General features: G+C 31.7%; 1 protein-coding gene and 1 long non-coding RNA gene across 2 annotated transcripts; one reads left to right on the forward strand and one right to left on the reverse strand.

The window, feature by feature from the left end:
- The first annotated feature begins 14,837 nt into the window (after nucleotides 1–14,837).
- LOC107468002 (lysine histidine transporter-like 6) lies at nucleotides 14,838–22,413 on the forward strand. Its single transcript, XM_016087238.3, is given in 9 exon segments — nucleotides 14,838–14,863; nucleotides 15,012–15,160; nucleotides 19,903–20,286; nucleotides 20,880–21,276; nucleotides 21,572–21,677; nucleotides 21,842–21,933; nucleotides 22,084–22,152; nucleotides 22,307–22,372; nucleotides 22,375–22,413. Coding segments are annotated over 8 exon segments (1,269 nt in total). The 5' UTR covers nucleotides 14,838–14,863; nucleotides 15,012–15,044.
- LOC127741677 (uncharacterized) lies at nucleotides 17,571–18,377 on the reverse strand. The gene is made up of 4 exons (XR_008002838.1): nucleotides 18,204–18,377; nucleotides 17,988–18,044; nucleotides 17,813–17,877; nucleotides 17,571–17,684 (listed from the first exon to the last, which is right to left on the reverse strand). It is a non-coding gene; the product is annotated as an uncharacterized LOC127741677 (long non-coding RNA).
- Nucleotides 22,414–22,933: the final 520 nt, after the last annotated feature.

Genomic DNA, 22,933 nt, shown 5'->3' on the forward strand with positions numbered 1-22,933 from the left:
TCTAAAATTCTAATCCATCGACCTAGAGGCTTCAAACATTTACTAAACTTTTAAAGCATTCTAATTTTATTCTATCTTATTTACTTTTCAAAGCATTCTAACTTTATTAAGAAATTTTCAAAACATTCTAGCAATTTCTCAAAATATTCTAATTTTTCAAAGCATTCTAACTTTCAAAACATTCTAACTTTGCATTCTAACTCTCAAAGCATTCTAACTTTGTTAACAATTTTTCAAAATATTCTAACTTTGTTAACGATTTTTCCAATAAAAATTTCAAATCCAAATAGAGGCCAGGTGGAAGATAACGAACTAAAGAAAATTATTCCAAGATTACCAAAATTTCAAATAAAAATACTTGACTAATTGTATTCCAAAACTACCAAATTGAATCAGCCTTCAATCATTCTCTAATATAAAGCAGCAAACATCTTGAAAAGAAAATTAAAACACCGAAAAATAATTTTCAAATAAAATATTAAGAACAAATTAACAATAATAAAAAATATCTAATGGAGATGTCATTAAGCAATCCAAATAATCAACGCCATTCTACAATAATGAACACAAATCCTAATTTAAAAGAACTAATAACAAGTAAAATTAGCAGGAGTTACTGACCTTGCCGAGAAGAAGAAGAGTAGAAGCGGTTGCCGAGGGTTTGTAGCGGTAGGGGCGTTTGGAGTTATCGTTGGATTTACTAGCGAATAAATTCGACGGTAACACGTTGCGGGTCACCAAAACAGCATTTCATTAATCATGTCTACCGTCGGATTCTTCCAATGGTAATTTTGACGCTGTGTTTGGCGCCTATTTTCCTAGTGTTCCCACCAAATATTTATCGGCAACTTTACTATTGGAACCGGTTATCCGGCGGTAACTATTTGGTATGACGAATCCCACAACAAAACTGTCGCTAACCCGTGGGTTAATCTGACACTAATGTGAGTTGTTAAATTCTACGTTAATCGGTGTATTTCCTGTAGTGAATGTTTATTTATATATATTAAATCTTTTTTCTTTTGTCGTCGCTTTTCAATCAAGTGGTCGTATTAACATAAAAGATCCGAACTTCTTAAAAAGGATAATACTACATGGTAATAATAATAATATATAGTGATACAAAAAATATCCGAACTTCTCATAAACTAGTCACATGTCCTACCAATATTCTAAGTACATAATGTATAGTGATACAAAAAAGAACCACATGATAATACTACATAAACTATGACCTAACTACTAACGCCGGTTGCCAGGATGGTCCATGTGGTGTCCCGTCCCACATCCATGGGGACGTGTCACTTTCGAAGGCCGTGCTAGCCGAGGACGACCAACTGAGTGGCTCGCAGTAGGAGGTATCCGCTGTGCTAGTAGTGGTGGTGGTACTTCTCCATGCATATGTAGAGGTGGTGGAGATGAAAGCGGTTCTAATCCAGTCATGGGTGGATGTGGTATTGGTGGTAGAGTCTGGTAATACGATGATGGTGCTGATCCATACTGATACGATGGTGGTGGTGGAGTCTAGTGATGCGATGATGGCATCTGATATCCTATCGGATGAGCCTGTGTATATTCCAAACCATGCTTAGTGTGCTGATCCACACTTGGACCTGTCGATGAGCTAGGTATGTCGATTTGGTCTTTCCGAGTCTGATAACGATCTGCATACTAATCCATCGCATCTCCAGATGCACTCACGATCTGGAAAATGTCATCAATGTTTATTTCAACGTCTGAGCCAATATCGAACTAGGGTCTAGTCCTAGGAAACTCCATCATCCTGGTGATGAGCAGTACTCGAGCTACCTGGGATGAGGGTCTTGATCATGTCCTTCTCATGGCCAACAAAGAATCTTAGGGAGGGAATCTCTGCATGTGTAGTTGCCATAGGATCCTCCGGTATATCCTCCTAACTCGTCGTCTCCGATTTGGGGCATTTAGTGGAAGCTGTAAGTCATTTTTCTGTCTCAGGGCAGCAGGAAGGATATCAGCAGACGGTGTTGCTACTCTCGGATCAACCAGGATGTCCTCCGCAAATAGAAATTGAACTCTACATGCTTGTTGCCACCATGTGAGGTACTCCTGTGTTGGATGAGGATCAGGGATTCCATCGATGGTCACCAAGTGGTGTAACTGATAACGTCCCCTAAAAAAGTCGTACCAGTCATGGTGTACGTCGGGTCACCAGGCATTATCTTCCCTCGTTGTCTTGAATAGAAACTCATCAACGTTCACTAGATCTGATGGCTTGTGCTGCTGCCCCCCGAGCTATCTCTTCACTCTGTCAACATGATGAAACTCTACAAATTGAAAGCAGAAGGAGGGACAACAACCCTCCATGTATAAATCTCTCCGTCACTACTAAGCCAGTCAGAAGCAATCTGATATGATTGAAGATCCTCATATGGTGTCCATCGAAACTATGCAAATCGCATGAAGTACAATAATTAGGAACGAATCGCCAATGCATGAAATATGGGGAAAAAGGATCACCTTACCAGAGTCCTCGGAAAGGGTTGAAATCATCTATTTTTGCACCATTCCATAAGAGGTTATATGAAACTGAGGTCACACACTGAATTGTGATATTTATAAGTTCATCCGATAAACCAAACTCCTCTAGGCAAGACCTAAGAAAAGACTATGTCACTCTATCATATGCTTTCTCAAAATCAAACTTGATAGCCATATAGCCTTTTCTTCCTTTCATTTTATGTATAATGTGAAATAGTTCCTTCGCTATTAATATTATCTTGTATCTTCCATCCAGGTACAGAACTAGCTTGGTAGCGAGAAATTCTATTATTGAGAGCTGGTTTGATCCGTTCGATAATGATTTTAGATATTCCTTTGTATCTTACATTGCATAACGAGATTGGGCTAAACTGAATGATAAAATCTGGTGCTTGTACTTTAGGGATAAGAGTAATGAGAGTGTTGTTAAGACTCCCAATGTTCTTAGGCTCTTTCCAGCATTTATGACCATGTTCAATCACATCATTCTTTAAGCACTCCCATTGTTTCTTACAGAAAGATACTGAAAAACCATCAGGCCTTGGAGCTATCAAGGCTCCTATACTAAAATAAGCTTTCCTAATCTCTTCCTGAATGGGGATTTGACTTAAACTTCTCATTATATCTTCCTTCAAAGGTGGAAAAGATTTGGAGCATCCAAATGGGGGATGTGTGTTATTTATCTCTTTAGCATAAAGCCTTTTAAAGTAACCAACAACAAAGTTAACTAGTTGATCTACATCCTCCATCTAGTCCCCTGTCATCTCTTAGTTTTATTACTTTATTCTTTTGTCTTTTTATTAGCGTTTTTAGTATAATAATACTTAGTATTTCAATCTCTTTCAACAACTCATATCTCTCTTGATTTTTGCAGTCATAAGACCTCTTCCTTATCTAGTAGCTCCTCTAATTCCTTACGGAGTTTTTTTTCTAACTCTTCCAAGAACGGGTTACTAGCATAGCCTTGAACTCTCTAAATACCACCAAGTCTATGTAGCAATCTGCGCTTCTACCTTCTTACATGCCCAAAAACCTATTTGTTCTACTCCTTTAAATATGTCATTAAGGTTGTAAGCGTTGTGTTCATATTAACTCCATTTCTCCACTTTTCTTTAATGAAATCATCGAAAACCCCGGGTGGAGCATCCACATAGCTTTGAAATGAAAAGGCATGTTCTGTCCATTCTAAATCTATGGTTCACAGGTAATAAAAAGAGGATGGTGGTCTGATTCGTTCTTGCTAGCACATCAACCCTAACCTCCCGAAAATGCCTCTTCCAACTAGCATTTGATAACACCCTATCTAATCGCTTAAATACTCTTTCAAACCCTTCCTATTTAGGCCCCCTCCAAGTGAGCCTTGAACCCATAAAATCAATATCAATAAGACAGCACTTGTTAATCCTTCCCTTAAACCTCCTACAAGCTCCAACATCAATTCTTCCACCCCTTTCTCTTCAATTAGGCAGATTATCTCATTAAAGTCTCCTACCACCAACCATTACTCACAGTAATGTTTTTAAGCTCTCTCCAAAGAGCACTTTGGTTCCTTTTTTGCAGACTACCATAAATGGTCGTCAGAAACCAACTCTTTTTGTTACGCATTTCTAAATATATGAATTGATTTTGTTTATTTATAACTCTTATCACCATATTTGGATTTTTCCACAAGATCCATATACCCTTACTAAAACCCACAGCCTTCTACATAATACTAAACTCAAAGCCACATTTTCTTATAACATTTGGAGTCTGCTTTTGACTACACCTAGTTTCTTGTAAAATAACAATGTCTGGTCTATAGATTCTAACAAACTCCTTAAGGTAACGAGAAAAGGCCAAGCTCGCTGCCCCTCTACAATTCCTAGAGAAAATATTCATTGGATAAAAGGAAAGAAAAATTGCTTACTGCTCAAGTTGCATCTCCTTCCCTCCTAAGGATATCTCTCCTCCATTGGCCTGGTTCCTTTCCAAGATCTAGTTGTCCTCCCCTTCTAAAGAAACCACTTTTCCCTCATCTCTTATATGATTTTTTTTCAGTGCATACTCTTCATGCTGTCTCATGGCTTCCATCATCACTTTTGTATTTATTGAGTACAAATCCGGTGGATTTATTTCGTTTTGGATCATTTGGTCTTTTTCCATAAAAACGGTTTCTTGTACTATCGTTCCTTCCACGGACCCCCTATCAAAGCAAAATCTTGATTTTCTTGGGAGAAAAACTTGACAAGAAAAAAAGTCATTTTTCAAGTCTATTACCTTTAAGCTTCCTTGTTTTTTTCACATAGTTTCCAACTTCAGGGTGAGAACCGGTAGAGAAATTTTCCTTTCCATCAACTTGACTATCAAGGTGTCCCACCAAGGATGCCTTAAATTTTTCATAGCTACTTCATTGATCACAACGTTGTAGATACCATTCACCTTCTCCACACGAATCTCTGGTTTTTTGTTCTTCTGTTCCACTGCCGCTTGGCCTTCTTCAGCATTTTCCATTTCTTCTTTCGAGTTCTCAAACTATGAAAAGCTTTCGCCTTCTTCCATAGTTACTAGTTTTCTTCCTCCCTTCATTGCATCACTAAAAGAGCGTTTCAGCATCTTATCTAGTGCTTCATTCCTCTCTCAATATCTCCCACCATCCAGTCCTCCTCTTTGGGAACAAGACACATGCTTCCAGAAAAAGCATCCCCTTCCCCCTCCTTCCTTCCCTTTTTCACTGACCTAGAGCCCTGCTCCTCTTTTGGTGGATCATGAGTCCGAAAATGTCCTCATCGGACATAATTGCCCCCCATTGCTGGCTAATCAAAAAACAAAGTGGTGTTTGCAAGTAATGTACAGAGAGAAAATTTTTTTTAAATAGCAGCCTAACAATAAATATAACTTTAAAATTGATAGTAGTATTATATCAATAATATTTGTATATAGAGTTGTCAATAAGCCAATTCTATAAAATCTGGTCCTGACCCCATTAATTAAGTTAAAAAAGAGTCTATAGATAAAATGATCAGTTGATCACTGAAAAAAGAAAAAAAAAGAACAAAATGATCAAATTTTTTTTCGAAAATTCCTCCTGAGACAAAATCTTATAGCATTTAGAGGGCTCAACGCTAATTCTTAGAGCACTTTGCCACAATTTTTTTAAAGCTTTGTTCCCTTCATTTTAGTTTGTAAGTATAATACCCACACTTCAATTGGTCCTAGGATCACTCACTCATATAAATGACGCTATCATATTTTTCATCTCTCAACTTCACCAATACTCATATGAAATAATAGAACAAAGAAGGACTTCACATAATCATATCTTTTTTCATTTCATAGAAGATACAATACATAAGGCATATGTGCCTTTATATAGGCAAAGTTTCATACTAAAAGTTCTTGATTCTACTAGCTTCTTAATACACATACTTATCCAACTTTGCTTCTTACTTTGACTATTCAAATAAGTAACTTTCTTGTAATTTCTAGCACATCTTGAAAATTCTTTATTAAGCTTAGTCATCAATCTTGAAGCTTCCAATGTACTTCATGATTCTTCTAGTATGGAGGTGATGAGTGCAACTTCCATTCAATTCCAATTCAATTTGATTTTGAACTTCTTCAATGTTCTAGTATATTGTAGTTGTACTACTTTCTTGAATATTCTTGATTTAATTTTCTAACATTGCCTCCCTTAAATCAAGCTTGTAGAGTTTATCATTCCAGGCATCTTCTTCAACTTGTAAAATAACTCGGTCTTCAATGGCTTTGTAAATATATCTGCAACTTGTTCTTCAGTTGGACAATACTCGATCACAACTTCTTTTTCATTTACCAACTCTATAATTTTGTGAAATCGAATATCAATATGCTTCAATCTTCCATGGAATACTGGATTTTTGCAAAGTACAATAGCTGACTTGTTATCGCAAAATATTGTTGTTGGAGTATTTTGTTTCTCGTTCAATTCCTCAAGAATTCTTCTTAGCCAAACTGCTTGTGTTGCACAACTTGCTGCTGCTATATATTCTGCTTCTGCTGTAAATAGTGCTACTATTGGTTGTTTCTTTAACGACCATGAAATTGCACCAGAACCAAGATGAAATACGAACTCTGAAGTACTTTTTCTTGTTTCTATATCTCCAGCCCAATCACTATCAGTGTAACCGATAAGATTCACTTCAATAGTATTTTCATAATAAATACCATCATTTAAAGTACCTTTAATATATCGAAGAATTCTTTTTTCCGCTTGCAAATGGTTGGTACAAGGTTCCTCCATTATTCTACTAAGCAAACCAACTCCAAACACAATATCTCGTCTAGTCACAGTCAAGTACCTTAGACTTCCAATTAAGTTTTTGTAGTATGTGGGATTTACGGCTCCTCCTTTATCTTCTCTCAGCAATTTGAACTTCTCTTTGACTGGAGTAGAAACTGGTTTTGAGTGCTCTATTTGAAATTTCTTCAAAATATCATTTGCATATTTCTTCTGAGAAATAAAAATTCCATCATCTCTTTGAACCACTTCAATGCCAAGAAAGTAAGTCATCAAGCCCATATCTGTCATTTCAAAGTGCTTTATCATAGCCTCTCTGAATTCTGCAATTATCTTCAAATTGTTGCCAGTAAAGATTAAATCATCAACATAAAGACACACGATCAAGATATCTTCAGGCTCAACGAATTTGATATAAAGAGTATGCTCAAACGGACATCTTCTGAAACCATTCTCAATGAAATAAGAATCAATCTTCTTGTACCATGCTCTTAGTGCTTGCTTTAATCCATACAAAGCTTTCTTCAACTTGTAAACTTTATCTTCTTTTTCAATAACTTCATATCCTGCAGGTTGCTCAACATACACTTCTTCTTCTAAAGTGCCATTTAGAAATGCATACTTAACATCCATTTGATGTATCTTCCACTTATTTTGAGCCGAGAGTGAAATAATCATACGAATAGTGTCTAATCTAGCAATAGGAGCAAATACTTCAAAGTAGTTGATACCTGGTTTTTGTTTGTATCCTTTTGCAACTAATCTTGCTTTGAATCGATCAACTTCACCACTGGGTTTGTACTTAGTCTTGTAAACCCACTTTACTCCAATTGGCTTCTTATCTGCTGGTAAAACTGTCAGCTCCCATGTGTCATTCTTCTCAATGGCATGAATCTCCTCATCCATTGCTTTCTTCCAATTGTTGTCTTTAAAGGCTTCTTCAAAGTTCAACGGATCACAATCTGAAAATAGAGCAAAATTTATGATTTCTTCATCGGACGGATCGTTGTCATTACCAACTTCATAATCTGCTAATCTAGCAGGTAGTCTCCTCTCTCTTTGAGGTCTTCTAGATGATTCTAGTTGTTCGGTTGTGTTCGGTTGTCTTTCTTCTTCATCATCACATGTATTTGAAATTACAATCGGATGCTTTTCTTTCTTTGTGTCCTAGTCCCACATGGCTTTCTCGTTAAACGTCACGTCTCTGCTGATGATTACTTTCTTTGTTTCTGGATTGTACAACTTGTATGCTTTTGAGTCTGTGCTATAGCCAATAAAGATACACTTCTCGCCTTTGTCGTCTAACTTCTTCCTTAATTGATCTGGTACATGGGCATAAGCGATACACGCAAAGACTCTGAAATGATGAATGGAAGGCCGCTTTCCACTCCAAGCTTCCTCTGGAGTTTTATCACGAACACTCTTTGTTGGACACCTATTTAAAATATGAACTACTGTTCTGCCCAAAACTCTTTAGGCATTTATTTTGACTTGAGCATGCAACTGACCATATCCATGATGGTTCTATTCTTTCTTTTAGCAACTCCATTTTGTTGAGGAGTGTATCTAGTTGTTAGTTGGTGTTGAATTCCGTGTTGCTTAAAGTATTCTGAACATGCAAGATATTCTGTTCCTCTGTCTGTTATGAGAATTTTGATTTTACAGCCACTTTGTTTTTCGACAAACGCCTTTAATGTCTTAAAGACATCACATGCTTCTGATTTTTGCTTCAGAAAGTATACCCATGTATATCTACTAAAATCATCAATAAAAGTGATAAAGTACCTGCTACCACCATTACTTGGAACTTCTACAGAACAGATATCTAAATGCACAATTTCAAGTAATCTTCTAGCTCTCCAAGACTTTCCTGTAGGGAATGGATCTCTGTGCTTCTTTCCCAGTTAACAAATCTCACAAACACAATTGGGAATATGAATCCGTGGTAGACCAGAAACAAGTCCTTTTCTTGACAGGTAGTTTAAGCCAGAAAAATGAAAGTGCCCAAACCGCATATGCCATAACCAGTTATCATCAAGTATCACATAACTCATGCAAGATGGATTAACATGTTGAATTTTTAACGGAAACTTTTTGTTTAAAGTCATCTTTGCTTTATCAATGAACCTTCTATTGTTGTCAAATACAGTGCAATATCCACGATAAGTTATCATCTTATATCCCTTCTCAGATAATTGCCCCATACTCAGTAAATTGTAATCAAGTTCAGGAGCATAGAAAACATCAGAAATATAACTCAGAGAACCATCTTTCAATCTAATTGGTATGTGCCATTTTTCTTCAATAGGGATCTTTGTACTATTACCAAACTTCAATAATAGTTTAACTGAATCATCTAATGAAGAAAATAACTCCTTTCTACCAGACATATGATTACTGCAAGCATTATCCGAGTATCATATATTTTCATCTTCAGCACATGAATTACTTGTAAAAAATAAAATCTGAGTACCCGGATTGTCATCAGTATTTTGATGCTGATTTTCTGCAACATGTGCTTGATTATTATTCATTACTTTGAATCTGTAATCTGCTGCTTTGTGTCCATACTTTCCACAATGAAAACAGTTGAAATTAGTTCTTTCCTGATAAAAATTACCTCGACCTCTTCCTTGGTTGACAGGCATGAAATTCGTTCCACCTCTTCCTTGATTAGGTGGTGTAAAATTGTTGTAACTTCCTTGGGTAATTGCCACGACCTCTACTTCTGAAACTTCCTCTGTCTCTACTTTGAAAATTGAAACCACGACCTTGTCTTTCTTGTGTACGGCTTGATTCTGGAACATTGTTGAAATTCACTCGGCTTTTTAGGGCTTCCTCGTTTGATTTTTCTGATTTCTCCAATATTCTACAGATGTGGCTTTCCATGGTTCCTTGCAACTCTGCAATCGTCATGGTATCCATATTGTGTGGCTCTAGTATCGTAGTCACCACATGGTCATACTTCATTAGCATGGTGCGAAGAATTTTCTCCACTACTTTGCTATCGGGCATATCTTCTCCATAGACTCTCATCTTATTGACAAGATCTGTAACACGAGTAAAATATTACTCAATAGTTTCTGAGCTCGACATCTCGTACCTTTCATATTCTCTTCTTAAAGACTGTAGCTTTATTTTCTGAGCTTTATCTACGCCTTTGTATGATAGCTTCAACATGTTCCATGCTTCCTTTACACTTTTGGCATTTGCTATTTTGCCAAACACCGTATAATCTACTCCTTGATGAATTTGATATAGTGCCAATTGATCTCTCCTTTATTGGGCAGCATCTGCTCCTTCTTGAAATCTCGGTTCAATGAAATTCCATAGGTTCTGGGCCTTCAAATGGGTAGACATCAAAGTCTCCCAATAACTATAATCAAGTTTCCCATCTAACTTGGGACCGGACCACACAATATTGAAAGTGTTTGCCATACCGACTCTATGAATAAACAATTATGTGAGAACTCTCTCATACCTTACAAACTCTCAAACACCAGGCGTTAGATTAACCAGCTCTGATACCAAATATAAGTATAATACCCACACTTCAATTGGCCCTAGGATCACTCACTCATATAAATGACGCTATCTTATTTTTCATCTCTCAACTTCACCAACACTCATATGAAATAATAAAACAAAAAAGGACTTCACATAATCATATCTTTTTTCATTTCATAGAACATACAATACATAAGGCATATGTGCCTTTATATAGGCAAAGTTTCATACTAAAAGTTCATGATTCTACTAGCTTCTTAATACATATACTTATCCAACTTTGCTTCTTACTTTGACTATTCAAATAAGTAACTTTCTTGTAATTTCTAGCACATCTTGAAAATTTTTTATTAAGTTTAGTCATCAATCTTGAAACTTTCAATGCACTTCATGATTCTTTTAGTATGGAGGTGATGAGTGCAACTTCCATTTAATTCCAATTCAATTTGATTTTGAACTTCTTCAATGTTCTAGTATATTGTAGTTGTACTACTTTCTTGAATATTCTTGATTTAATTTTCTAACATAGTTCTATCCAATAAGTTATTTAAAATTATAATATTTTTATTCTTTTTATCTTGTATCATTTGGAGATTATCCAACATTGACATAAGACTTTAAAAAAATTGGATCATCTCAATCTTTTTTACCTGAGGATATAAAATATGAGATCTCACTATATATTCCGTAAATAAAAACAAAAGAAAATATGAGAAAAATATTGAAATATTAGAAATAAAAAATTATATTTTATATTTTTTCAATCGAAAAAAATAAAACAATTTATTTGCAGTAATTTGAGCCCATGAACCAATAAGATCAGTCTTCTAATTTAGAGACTATTGCAGGACATGACCAATAAGGACTTTCTAGAAGATGGGGCTAACAAGGGGTCAGGCTTCAGAATGCGAGGTTGAGAGCAATCCTACCACTTAAGGCCAAATTAACACCTACTTTTATCAGTTTATGCTTATTTAAGAAAAAGTTGGAAAAAAATAAAGGGAAGAATGTGTAAATATAGTAATCGAGTGTATATTAGTAATTGAAAGTGATAGCAAAATATCTGGTGGAGGAACAAAAAACGTAAATGGACACATATCATATCATATCATAGTTCAAATGTTAATGTTCATTCAAGAACTTCAACTTCCTCAAAAGAGGTAAAAAGGATTGGATATGGATTTATTCATTTTGTAAAGTGTAAGCAAAAGTGAACTACACATAGAAAGAAGGCATACAGTTCTCAGTTTTCAATTAAAGTTTTTCCATTTTATTTTCTGGTTCTGTTTGGACAACAGACTCTTCCTATTTCTTTTTTTTTTTTTCCGGTCAGGACACTCTTCCTATTGCAAATAGATATGGGAAAAAAAGAGTTATTTTTCAATGGGCTTTGTCTTGTATTAAATGAGAGAAAATAATAGCAATTGAGATTTTGATTTTGTTGAATGGCTATGCGTTGATTTTTAATATGTTGCATTCGGATTTTAATTTTGACGATGGTCAAGTAGTAGATAGAACCTTTGTGTATGTATGAGTGTAGTGTGTAAGTATGACTTAAGATTGAGGGTTGTCTAATTTATTTGACAAAAAAAAATTGGTTTGGTAAAATTTTTAATTTTTAAAAATAGTTTCTAAAAATTAGTTTTTAAAAAATAATTTTTAAAAAATTATAATATCTATGTTTGATAAATTAAATTAAAAATAGTTTTTAATAAGCATAAATAATAATAAATATATTTGATAAAATAATTTTTATAATTTAAAAATACTATAATAGACATTAATGTAAGAATTAAATTTAGATATTAATTAATGTATAAATTGTATTAAATTTTTTTAATTTTGATAAGTATAAACTAACTTTAAAAAATTCCCTCTTAAATGCTTTCAAAAGCACTCTTAACTTTTAAAAAACTAAGCACAAACACGAGTTTTTTTACTAAACACAAGTACTTCTTTGAAAATTTTCCAATTTAAGCCTTAGAATATTGGTTTATTAGTGAATTTTTTTGTGTTTTTTATTATATCTTCTAACTCAACAGATCAAACACTAATATATCACAAAATTAAACTCTATTTTATCATTGGCTGATATATTCCTACTATTCGAATTTAATACTTACATAATTAAACTAGTAAATTAATCACTAGACTAATTCATCTTAATTTTCTATTAGTGACTCTATCTATATACATTGACTTGTTTTGTGGGCTTTGATAAAAAACATGGGCTTTGATTTAGTCCAACTAGTTCAAGGCCACGTATGTCGTATGCAAAAAGTTCCAAAAAATATTGTTAATATGTATCTTACAAACACATATTTAGATTTCTATTAGAAAAAATTTTAATAAATACATAGAAGATTCATTGAAAATTATATTTTGTATTTTTTATAATCTTTTTATTAATATAATTATAATATGTACAATTAACTAAAAATAAAAAGAAGAAAAAGAAAAAGATTGTTCAAGCTTGCCCTAGCTTTTAGATTTTTTTCCACCTTCCCTCAAATTTATTACTCATACAAGAATATGAATTATGATAATATTTGTATTAGATACTTATTTAAAGAAAATAATATTTGCATGCGTATTTTGTTTTACATATACAACTTTGTGTGTAGTGTATACTTAGTGCATTACTATGTTGCTAAATTTAATTTGAATTCTTTTGTCTCTTCCACTTAGCTTGTGCCATTGATTGAAAACTTAGAATTCCGAGTTTAGAATGGTCCGGAGACAACGGCAGTACAACTGACAGTGGTGGTAGAGATGAAATTATGATAGGGGGAGGAAGGAAAAAAAAGTAAAATGAAATAATAGAGTAATTAAAAAATTATGAATAAATTTATTTATTTGTTAATTAGTTGAAATTAGCTAATTAGATAATTATTTACCTAAAATATGATTGTTTAATGTAACATTGCTTCTCTTTTATTTAGCATATCAATATAAAGTTCACCACATTAAAATTATATATTAAATAAGATCAATCTTAGAGACAATGAAAATTGTTAATTCAATATATAGTTATTAATATTTTACACTTATTTTATACAATTGTTCAACATTATTTAAGGATGTAAATCTGAATGATACCCCCTTGAAAAGTTGAAAGTTTCATGTGCCTTTTAACACCAACCTAAGAAGAAATGTCCTTTCGAAAATTATTGTTTCTCTGAGTTATTTTTTAACAAAAGAAATCAACGATATAATAATAAAACACACACGTAACTACTGATATGAAACGTTAATTCGCACATATGACTGTTAATTATTTATGTGTGCAAGTTAGACAAATTAATCCTCAAATAAAATATAAAATAATCCCTAAAATTTAAAAAATTTCAAAGCAATTTTTGAAAAATTTTTAAAATTCTAAAGCAGTCCCTTCAAATATTTTAATTTTTTTCAAAAATAACGTCTAATAATATTTTTATTAATCAAATAATAAAATATTATTAAAAATATATATAATAAATAAAGTATACAAAAATAATAAAATATAAACTAAAAGATAATTTTATTCATTAATACTAACTAATTTTTTTATATAATTATTAATTGTAGTAGCATAAATAGTTTTAACTATAAATCTATTTTATGCAACTTTTAACCAGTGAATTTTAAAATTAAAAAAAACACAGGATCAAAACACTTGAATTTATAAAGATGTTTCTTCTTCAAATGTTATAAAGTATTAGGAGTTTTCACATTGCATTGAAATTTTATAAATCATTTACATTAATCTTGTAATTGACCAAAATTTACAAATTTAACATTATAGATGATTTGGTTTGCATCGTATATATATAAGTTTTAAAGTGTTATTTTCGTAAGCATTTGCACAGATATTCTCAATTGTTTATATAAAAAATATGCTAAATAAAAAGTTTTCACTAACTCATCTCTTCTTTGTCATTAAAAAATAATTATAAAATATGGTACTTACAAATTAAATTAATATTTTACATGATAAAAAATAAATATGAATTTATTTAATAATTTTTAATCTTTTTTAAAAAATTTAGAATCAATTTATAATTTAGGATTTGAAAATGCATACATTTTTCTGTATATATGAATAATCAAATTAGAAATAAATAGATAAAAAATGTTAGAAACTAAAATTTATCAATTTAAAAATAATTATATATAAATAATTTGAAGAAACTATTTTAAATTTTTTTAAATTTTGTAGGGACTATTTTAATTTTTTTTAAATCTTTGAAGATTGTTTTGTATTTTATTTTTAAGACTATTTTGCTCGAATCACACACATAAATACTTAACGGTCATGTGTATGAGTCAATATAATATTTTACGTTAATAATTACTATATATTAGTAACTAATAAAAAGAATTATATTGTCTAATAAAAATAAATATTAAAAATTATTTTATGTATTTTAAAATTTAGTGTTTTAAACTCTTCCATTTTGAAAACCAGATCTGCTTAATTGCTCTATAAAAGTTTAAAGAATTTATATGTTAAACCGAAAGAGAATTGGAGAAAGCGCTGACTCTTGAGGATTGTAGAAAAGGGAGTTGGCATCATTATTTCACTGTCTCTCTTCTAAGGTAATTATTAATACATTACAGCATAGTAAAAATCTATAAAGTATATTTGGCTTGGTGAGAATTGTCTTTTTATTTCTTGCTCTATAATCAGCCAGTTTTCTTGTCTTATTTTTCTCTTTGTTTTTCATGCATATATACACACATGAAGAAAGTTCAACCAGATGATGAAAAAAGGATAATAATGGAAAGACCCTCTCGGCGGAGGGCCAAATGGTGGCACTCAACTTTCCACACAGTCGCAGTCATCCTCGGCGCAGGTGTTCTCAGCTTGCCCCATGCCATGGCATATCTTGGATGGTAATAAATTTATTAACCAAGTTAGATATCCACTAAAATCAACCACAAAAAATTAGTTATTAATATAAAATATATGTTAAAATATAAAATATAAATTAAAAAAATTAATAACACATATATTTATATATATATATATATAATATTTAANCACACGATTAAAATAGTTTACACTTTTATAGAAAATTACTTCCTTCGTTTTAAAATAAATGTCTTTTCTTTTATTTTTTAGATTAACTAAAAAAATAAATGTATATTAATTTTTCACTAATTTTAAAAAATTAAAGGAATATATTTCTCATCAAAGAAAGATATCATGTTTCAACGTTGTGGTAGACCTATACTTGATTTCAACCTTAAATTATAAACATATGGACAGAATTTATTTAAAGAGGGTAAGACTTTTCATAGTTTTTACTATGGGAAATTTCTAAGTGAAAGAGTATATAGCTTAAGGCAATTCACTCTCGGCGAATTCGCTTTTTGAAAATTAAAAATTATAATTTATCTCGAGTTTACTTTTTAAAAATTATATAAAAAATTTACAATTTATCCACAGTAAATTCTTTATTCCTATACTTTTATAAAATTTTTTATTTTTTTAAAGTTGTAATATCTATGTTTAATAAATTAAATTAAAAAAGATTTTCAATAAATACAAGTAATATGTGTATTTGATAAAATAACTTTTAAAATTAAAAAAATATCATAATCACTATTAGGAAACTGCTTATTACAGACGGATTTATAAAAGACAGATTTGGTATTCATTACAAATGGATTTTTAGTTACTGACGAATTTTGTCTATCAATAAAAGTCTCGTCAAAAATTATTTACCGACGGATTTATTTTTTGTCGGTAACTTTCTGCTAGATTTTTCTCTATCACCGATAGATTTTTTTTTGTTAATCATCTCCTCATTTTGCTAAAAAGTCAAATTTTTCAAATTTTCTATCGATAATTAGAACTTAGAAAAGCATTTACAACTCTATATATAGACAAATTTTTATCTAACTTATATTAAAATATTCATAGTATTTCAAAAAATAAACAAGTTCATCTTATTATCAAACTAGAAAAAAAGGTACTCAAAACAAACAAATCAATTTAAAACAAAAACACAATTCAAAACATAAACACAAGTAGTATATTGATATATTAGATATTAGGGGTGTTCAAATCTAAACTGATCTAAATTAAACCGCTCGTTTAATCTAATCCAAACCAAAAACCGTACTAATTCGGATTTGATTGGATTATATTTTTGCAAACTGATTGATCGGATCGGATTTCGGATCTAATTTTTATAACCGATCAAATCCAATCCAAACCGCACAAGGTGCTATAATATTATTATTTTATTATTATATTTACAATTATACTTATAATATGTTCAATTTTTTATATATTTTTATATTATTCATATATTATTATGATTTAATAAATATTTTATGTTCAAAATGTTATTTATTTATTTATTTTAACAAACCTATAATTTTATTTCTATTGTTATGTTATTGTTGGTTTTTTAAGATATTATTTAAAATTTGATGTTAAGATTTATTATATGTATATAATTTTTTACTTTATAAAACTGCAAATCCAATACAATCCAAACCACTTGAAATTGGATCGGATCGAATCAGATTTTTTTAAAAAGAGCATCCAATCCAAACTGCACCGCAAGTAAAATCAGTGTTCAGATGGATAAGTTTTTGACTCAAAATCGATCCAAACCCCACCTCGAACACCCTATTAGATATAAACAATCACATCAAGTTCACTTTGTTTCTCATTCTTATGCTGTTTTCTTATGTTTCTTCTCCATCCTAATAACATTCTCCCGCAGAACTAATTTCTTGTTCGTGGGCTTGTCATCATTCTTGAGCTTTTTCTTAGTTGATTTCTTGTTATGACCCGTATTTTCCTTGTCAGTGACTCTACCTTCCTTCTCGAAATCATCAACAGTTTTCTTCTTTTTCTTGATTTTCTCTCAAATTCAAGATCACCAACAACTTCAGCATGATCATCCACATTATCCTCATTCTCATTGTGGAATCTTGCCCTCTGAGTCTTTGGTGCTATGTTTCATATTTTGACCTACTTTATCTACTGAAAAATCATTACCACCATCATCCACGCCACATTTCTCATTCTTTGCATCTTTATCTACCGGTCTAGCACTGAATATATGAAGTTTTGGAAGTGCTTTTTTTTTAACCTAGAACATAGCACCATGGATGTTTAAGGATGAAATTTTAGAAGCAAGTGATGTGAATTAACATAAGAATAGAAAATAAATGGATTACCGTTCTAGTAACCTAGCTTCTCAATAGAAGCAACTGGATTTCCTTGAAGATTGAGATTTCTCAAATTTGTGAGGGATTTAAGCACCTACAGGTGCAATAACAACGATGAAGATACAAGGGTTAAAAAGTGTCTAGATAATTATGAATTCTGCAGCATATTGTTCTCCAAATCTAAATTCTGCAGCTTTGAATTCTGTGCTAATTCATCTGGGAGAGCCTGAGAATCCAAAACTTAGCAAGATGTTATAAATAGTAAAGCATAAAAATTCCAAGCAATAAAGCAATGGAAATACAATACTGAAATAAGCATTAATGAAGGAGCTTAACATCTTGGAGAACCTTTACCTTTGTGATAGATTTCACCCCTGTCAGAGTCCCGCCAAATTTTCTGATTGGATTTTTGGTTAGAACTACATGAGAATATAGAGATATTTCAAGATTATTCAAATGCGAGCTATCCCATTAGGTGAGTTCAGAAGTATTGGAACTCATAGGAAACAAAGAGTATGATAATTCATACCAATGGTGTTCAATTCTTTCAATTCATCAAGCTTGCAAATGGAAATAATCTCATTTTCTGCCCAAAGAAAACATACAAAAATAGGTCAGAGCAAAGAATTACCAGATAAAAAACAGAGGGGAAAAAAGGTTCTAACCCCTTCAAAGAATACAGAAATATTCTCACAATGTTCCAAGTTCAACCTTCAAAGTAGATGGTTAGCAAAAGAAGTCTTACATTCATGTAACTTGGTTCATAAAGAATGTAGCTATCATTGACATTCTCAGCAATGTTAACAACTGTATTGCTATAGTCAGGTATATATATAAGGCTGCTTCAACTTGAATTTTCGAACCTCATTCTTCGTGCCTTAAGATGCACGTAAAGCGGCAGTTTCGGCAGCAGTAGCTACACCCCTCCTCACCCTAGTCCAAAACTTTCACTATAAAAATTCAAGACGGCAGCATAGTCGTTATAAAAATAATATTTTCATTCTGCAATATGCTTGCAGACTCAAAAGGATATTATAATTAGAATGATGCTTCTATATTCAACATATCCATACCATTCCAACATTTTGTCTTTTCTCAGCAAAATAAGACAATGCCACTTTTCTTTTGTCATTATTGCATTATTATAATTAGAATTAGTTACTTTTCGTTTGATAAAAATCAACACAAATTCAAGTAATATAAACATCAAGGTTTCAGGCAGCCAGCACTTGCCATTAGAAGCAATTTCACTTCATTATTAAAAAACAGATGTGTCTTCCAATACAAAGATGAGAAAAGGAAGAAAATTAGCTTTTCTATCAAATTTCATTTTTCTTCTTTTAGAAAAACCTGCCAGAAGAGATATTAGATCACAAGTTATTTTGAAAACTCCATTGAGGATTTGAGATCATATTTTTTTGCAGATAATATCATTAAATAATAAAAATGTTGAAAGACATCAAATGGAAAACATATAAAAAATGTTAATGAGATGCAAATTAAATACCTGCAACATCTTGTGTATCATATGTGCCCGTGTAAATAGTTCCATAAGCGCCATGAGCAACTGCATACCTTAAATCCAATTTGGCCAAATCAATCTCCCACTCCTCCTTTGGCCTTTTAACGTCGAGGCTCATCGTTCTCGACCAAACCTTGCTCAGGTGCTTTTCTAGCTGGGCATCCAAACTCTTGAGATCAATTTTATCAGCTCTGAAGATCATGTTTTTGCTGCTCTGATTTCCAGTACCCTTCATCTTTGAATTTAGAGCTCCTACTGCTTCACATTCTGGTTTCCTCCTCCCATTCTCACCATCCGAATCCATCTTCAACACCTAAATTATCGAATTTCGACAACTAGGATGGCAATCAACTAAGTTATTTAGATATCTAGCTTCGATTGCAGAAAAAAATCATCAAAACCAGAGTAAAACCGCAGATTCACAAAGCACAAAGCAGAGTATGATAAATCTAAAATTGGCACAGAAAAATTGATCCCCAAGGTTTATCACGAAGAATAGAATCACAAAATCAGATGCGACGATGCGGCGAAGGGAGCAGATGCGACGACACAAAATATTTCTGTCTCCATTTTTGAGAATTTCGCTTTCTAACAATTCGTATGAAACTTTTTTAACCATCTTTTGTTATATATTTTTTTACTCTTTCCTTATATGTAAAACTAGGATTTGGATTCTCTAAATTTTAAATTTCATTTTAGAGAATAAAGTGTGATCTCTCACATCTATTTTATAAGTGGGATTAAGAGTAAATACGAGAGAGAAAATATTGAATGATAGAAGGTTACACTTTACCTTGTAAGTAAAAATTCATAATTTAGATAATCCAAATTCGTAAAACTATATTTTATTTTATTTATTTGTTATTTTGGGAGAACTAGAGAGAACCCTGAACTAAATTGTGATATTGTGTTCCTTATACAGGGTTCCAGGAATCTTGATGTTGTTGGTATCATGGGGTCTAACCTTAAACTCAATGAGGCAAATGATCGAGCTGCATGAATGTGTAGGTGGAACACGTTTCGATCGGTACCATGATCTTGGAAGATATGCATTTGGAGCAAAAGTAGGAGCATGGGTTGTGCTTCCGCTGCAACTAATAGTCCAAGTTGGGTGTGACATTGTGTATATGGTTGTTGGTGGGAAATGCCTAAACAGGTTCAGGGAGATAGCATGCACCGATTGCACAAAACTCAAACAGTCTCATGCCATTCTCAGTTTTGGTGTCATTCATTTCTTTCTATCCCAACTTCCCAATTTTAATTCCGCTGTTGGTGTTTCTTTAATTGCAGCCGTTATGTCAGTCAGGTACATCATCATCATGCATGCTTTCATACAACATATAATAAAAAAACTAGTATTAAAATTAAAAAATAAATGATGTAAACACCAAAATTTAGTTATCGAATCACTCGTATTTGTATATAAATATAAGTACGTTTAATTCATTTTTAATATATATTTATATTTAACATGTATTTATATTAATAGCTCATTTAATTTAGTGATTGATTTTTTAATATACATATAATATGAACGATAAAGTATTATTTTAAATATCTTATTTCGTTCTATTTTTTATTTTTTGATTAAAATTAATTATTTTTTTAAGTACAATTTTTTAATTATTTTTTATTTTTTTTATTTTTTTATTTTTACTCTCAAATCATTACAATTGATACAATTATAATTTTTGTCATTATCTAAAAGAAAATCATAATAAACAAAATTTGAAAAAAAAACTTAATTTTAATAAAATGATTAAAATAAAATCAAATAAAATATTTTAAATATTAAAAAAGAAATTAAACTTTAACCTAAAAGTTATGGACTAAAAGTACTTTACCTTAACATTAATTATATCTAATAATTTTGACGGGTAATTTAATTTGACTACACAGCTATTCAACTATAGCATGGGTGGCATGTTTGAGCAGAGGGCAAAGTAGCAATGTTAGCTATGAGTACAAGAAAAGTAGCAGCAGAATGGAATTAATATGGGGGGTGTGCAATGCATTAGGTCAAATCTCATTTGCATTTGCAGGGCATGCAGTGACACTAGAAATTCAGGCCACAATTCCATCAACACCTGAAAAGCCTTCAAAGATTGCAATGTGGAAAGGTGTGATTGTTGCATATTTCATAAATGCAATATGCTATTTCCCAGTTGCAATAACAGGTTACTGGGCTTTTGGGAGAGATGTTAGTGATGATGTGGTTATTGCACTGGAAACTCCTCAATGGCTTATTGCCTCTGCTAACTTAATGGTCTTCATTCACATGGTTGGTAGCTACCAGGTATGTCTAAACCAAACTATATATTATAACTTCTTTTAACAAGATATGTTTTAGTTCTTTTTGTTTGGACTAAATAAATTTGGATTTAGCTATCTTGAATATAATAATAAAAACTTTTTAAAATTTTGATGTATTAGAATCATAAAACAAGAAAAAAAATTACATTTTACCGTAAGATTTATTTAATTTTTCTGTTTTTAGAATTTCATAAAGAAAAACTGAAAAAGTGAAAAAAATACTTTATAACTTTTCATGTTAAGTAATTGATGTGGTAATATATAAACATGGATTTTAGGTTTTTGCTATGCCTGTTTATGACTTGATTGAGAAGGTGATTAGTAAAAGACTAAACATCCCTGAAGGACTAACTCTAAGACTAGTTGCTCGATCTGCTTATGTAGGTGAGATTCTTTGTCAAAACTCGAAAGAACTATCTATCTATCTATATCAGCCTATCACTATCACACCACATACCCCTTTTGCTTTAATTAAATCAATTCTCATTGATTATAGTCCTTTCATCAATGAAGTTATTACCATAGTTTGTTTATAATATTGCATGCAGCTTGTACCTTATTCATTGGGGTGACTTTCCCTTGCTTTGGTGATCTTCTTGGCTTCTTTGGTGGATTTGGTATTGGTCCCACTTCATATTTTGTAAGTCTCTCTTTTTATTTCTCAATGCATGCTCGTAACATTATTATTAGTAGTATTTTTTGTTGTCAAATTTACATGAATATAATTAATTCAAAACCCAAAAAATGAAGTCAACAATATCCGGCTCTCTCTTTTTTTTTTTTTTTCCAGCTTCCAAGTATAATGTGGTTGATAATCAAGAAGCCAAAGAGATTTAGCATCAACTGGTTCATTAATTGGGTAATGATGAATTCACATTACATGATTGGCAACTTTCGCTTTAGATACCAGATTTAATTTGCACCAACTCGTTTAGTCTAACGACAACTACAAACCCAAAGGATCTATACATACATTGACTACGAAAATTTATTTTGTGTGTTTTTAATTTCAGGCTTCAATATTCATCGGAGTGTGCATTATGTTAGCATCCATTGTTGCTGGGTTGAGGAATATTATATTTATGCCGATGCATCTGGTTATAGATTCTACGACGCCTAATCCCCAATAATCATTTTCCAAATGTGATTTATCTGGTGTTATTATCTAGTATTTGATGACAATCTAGACTATTATTAAATTAAGTCGTCCAAAGTCGAAACCCAAGTTACCTCTGCATATTATACTAGTTTTTGAGAACCAAGATTATTATTATTACTATTATATTATTAAGCGACGTAGTATGCACAACAATTATATCTTCCTTATCTTATATGTGCATTTTGTAGTTTAGACGAAACAGGACCTAGAAACAAGAGAGAATGATATATAAGAGAGAAAATTATCTCCGGCTATGTTGTTAAGCTTAACAATCAATATAATTGATGAAAGCAATATAAAAATGAAAATGAAAAAGTGGAAAGTTGAATATAATTGAAAAACGGCGGTAACAACGACACCAAAAATTATCCTAATTCGAGTTTAGGGTGAAAGACTCTTCAATATTTTTAGGTAAATTTTCTTTGTCTACTATTTCATTTCCTATTACATTTTATTTATCTGAATCCTAACTAATTCCTAT

This window comes from Arachis duranensis, chromosome 9, assembly GCF_000817695.3.
Source record: "Arachis duranensis cultivar V14167 chromosome 9, aradu.V14167.gnm2.J7QH, whole genome shotgun sequence".
Lineage (NCBI taxonomy): Eukaryota > Viridiplantae > Streptophyta > Magnoliopsida > Fabales > Fabaceae > Arachis > Arachis duranensis.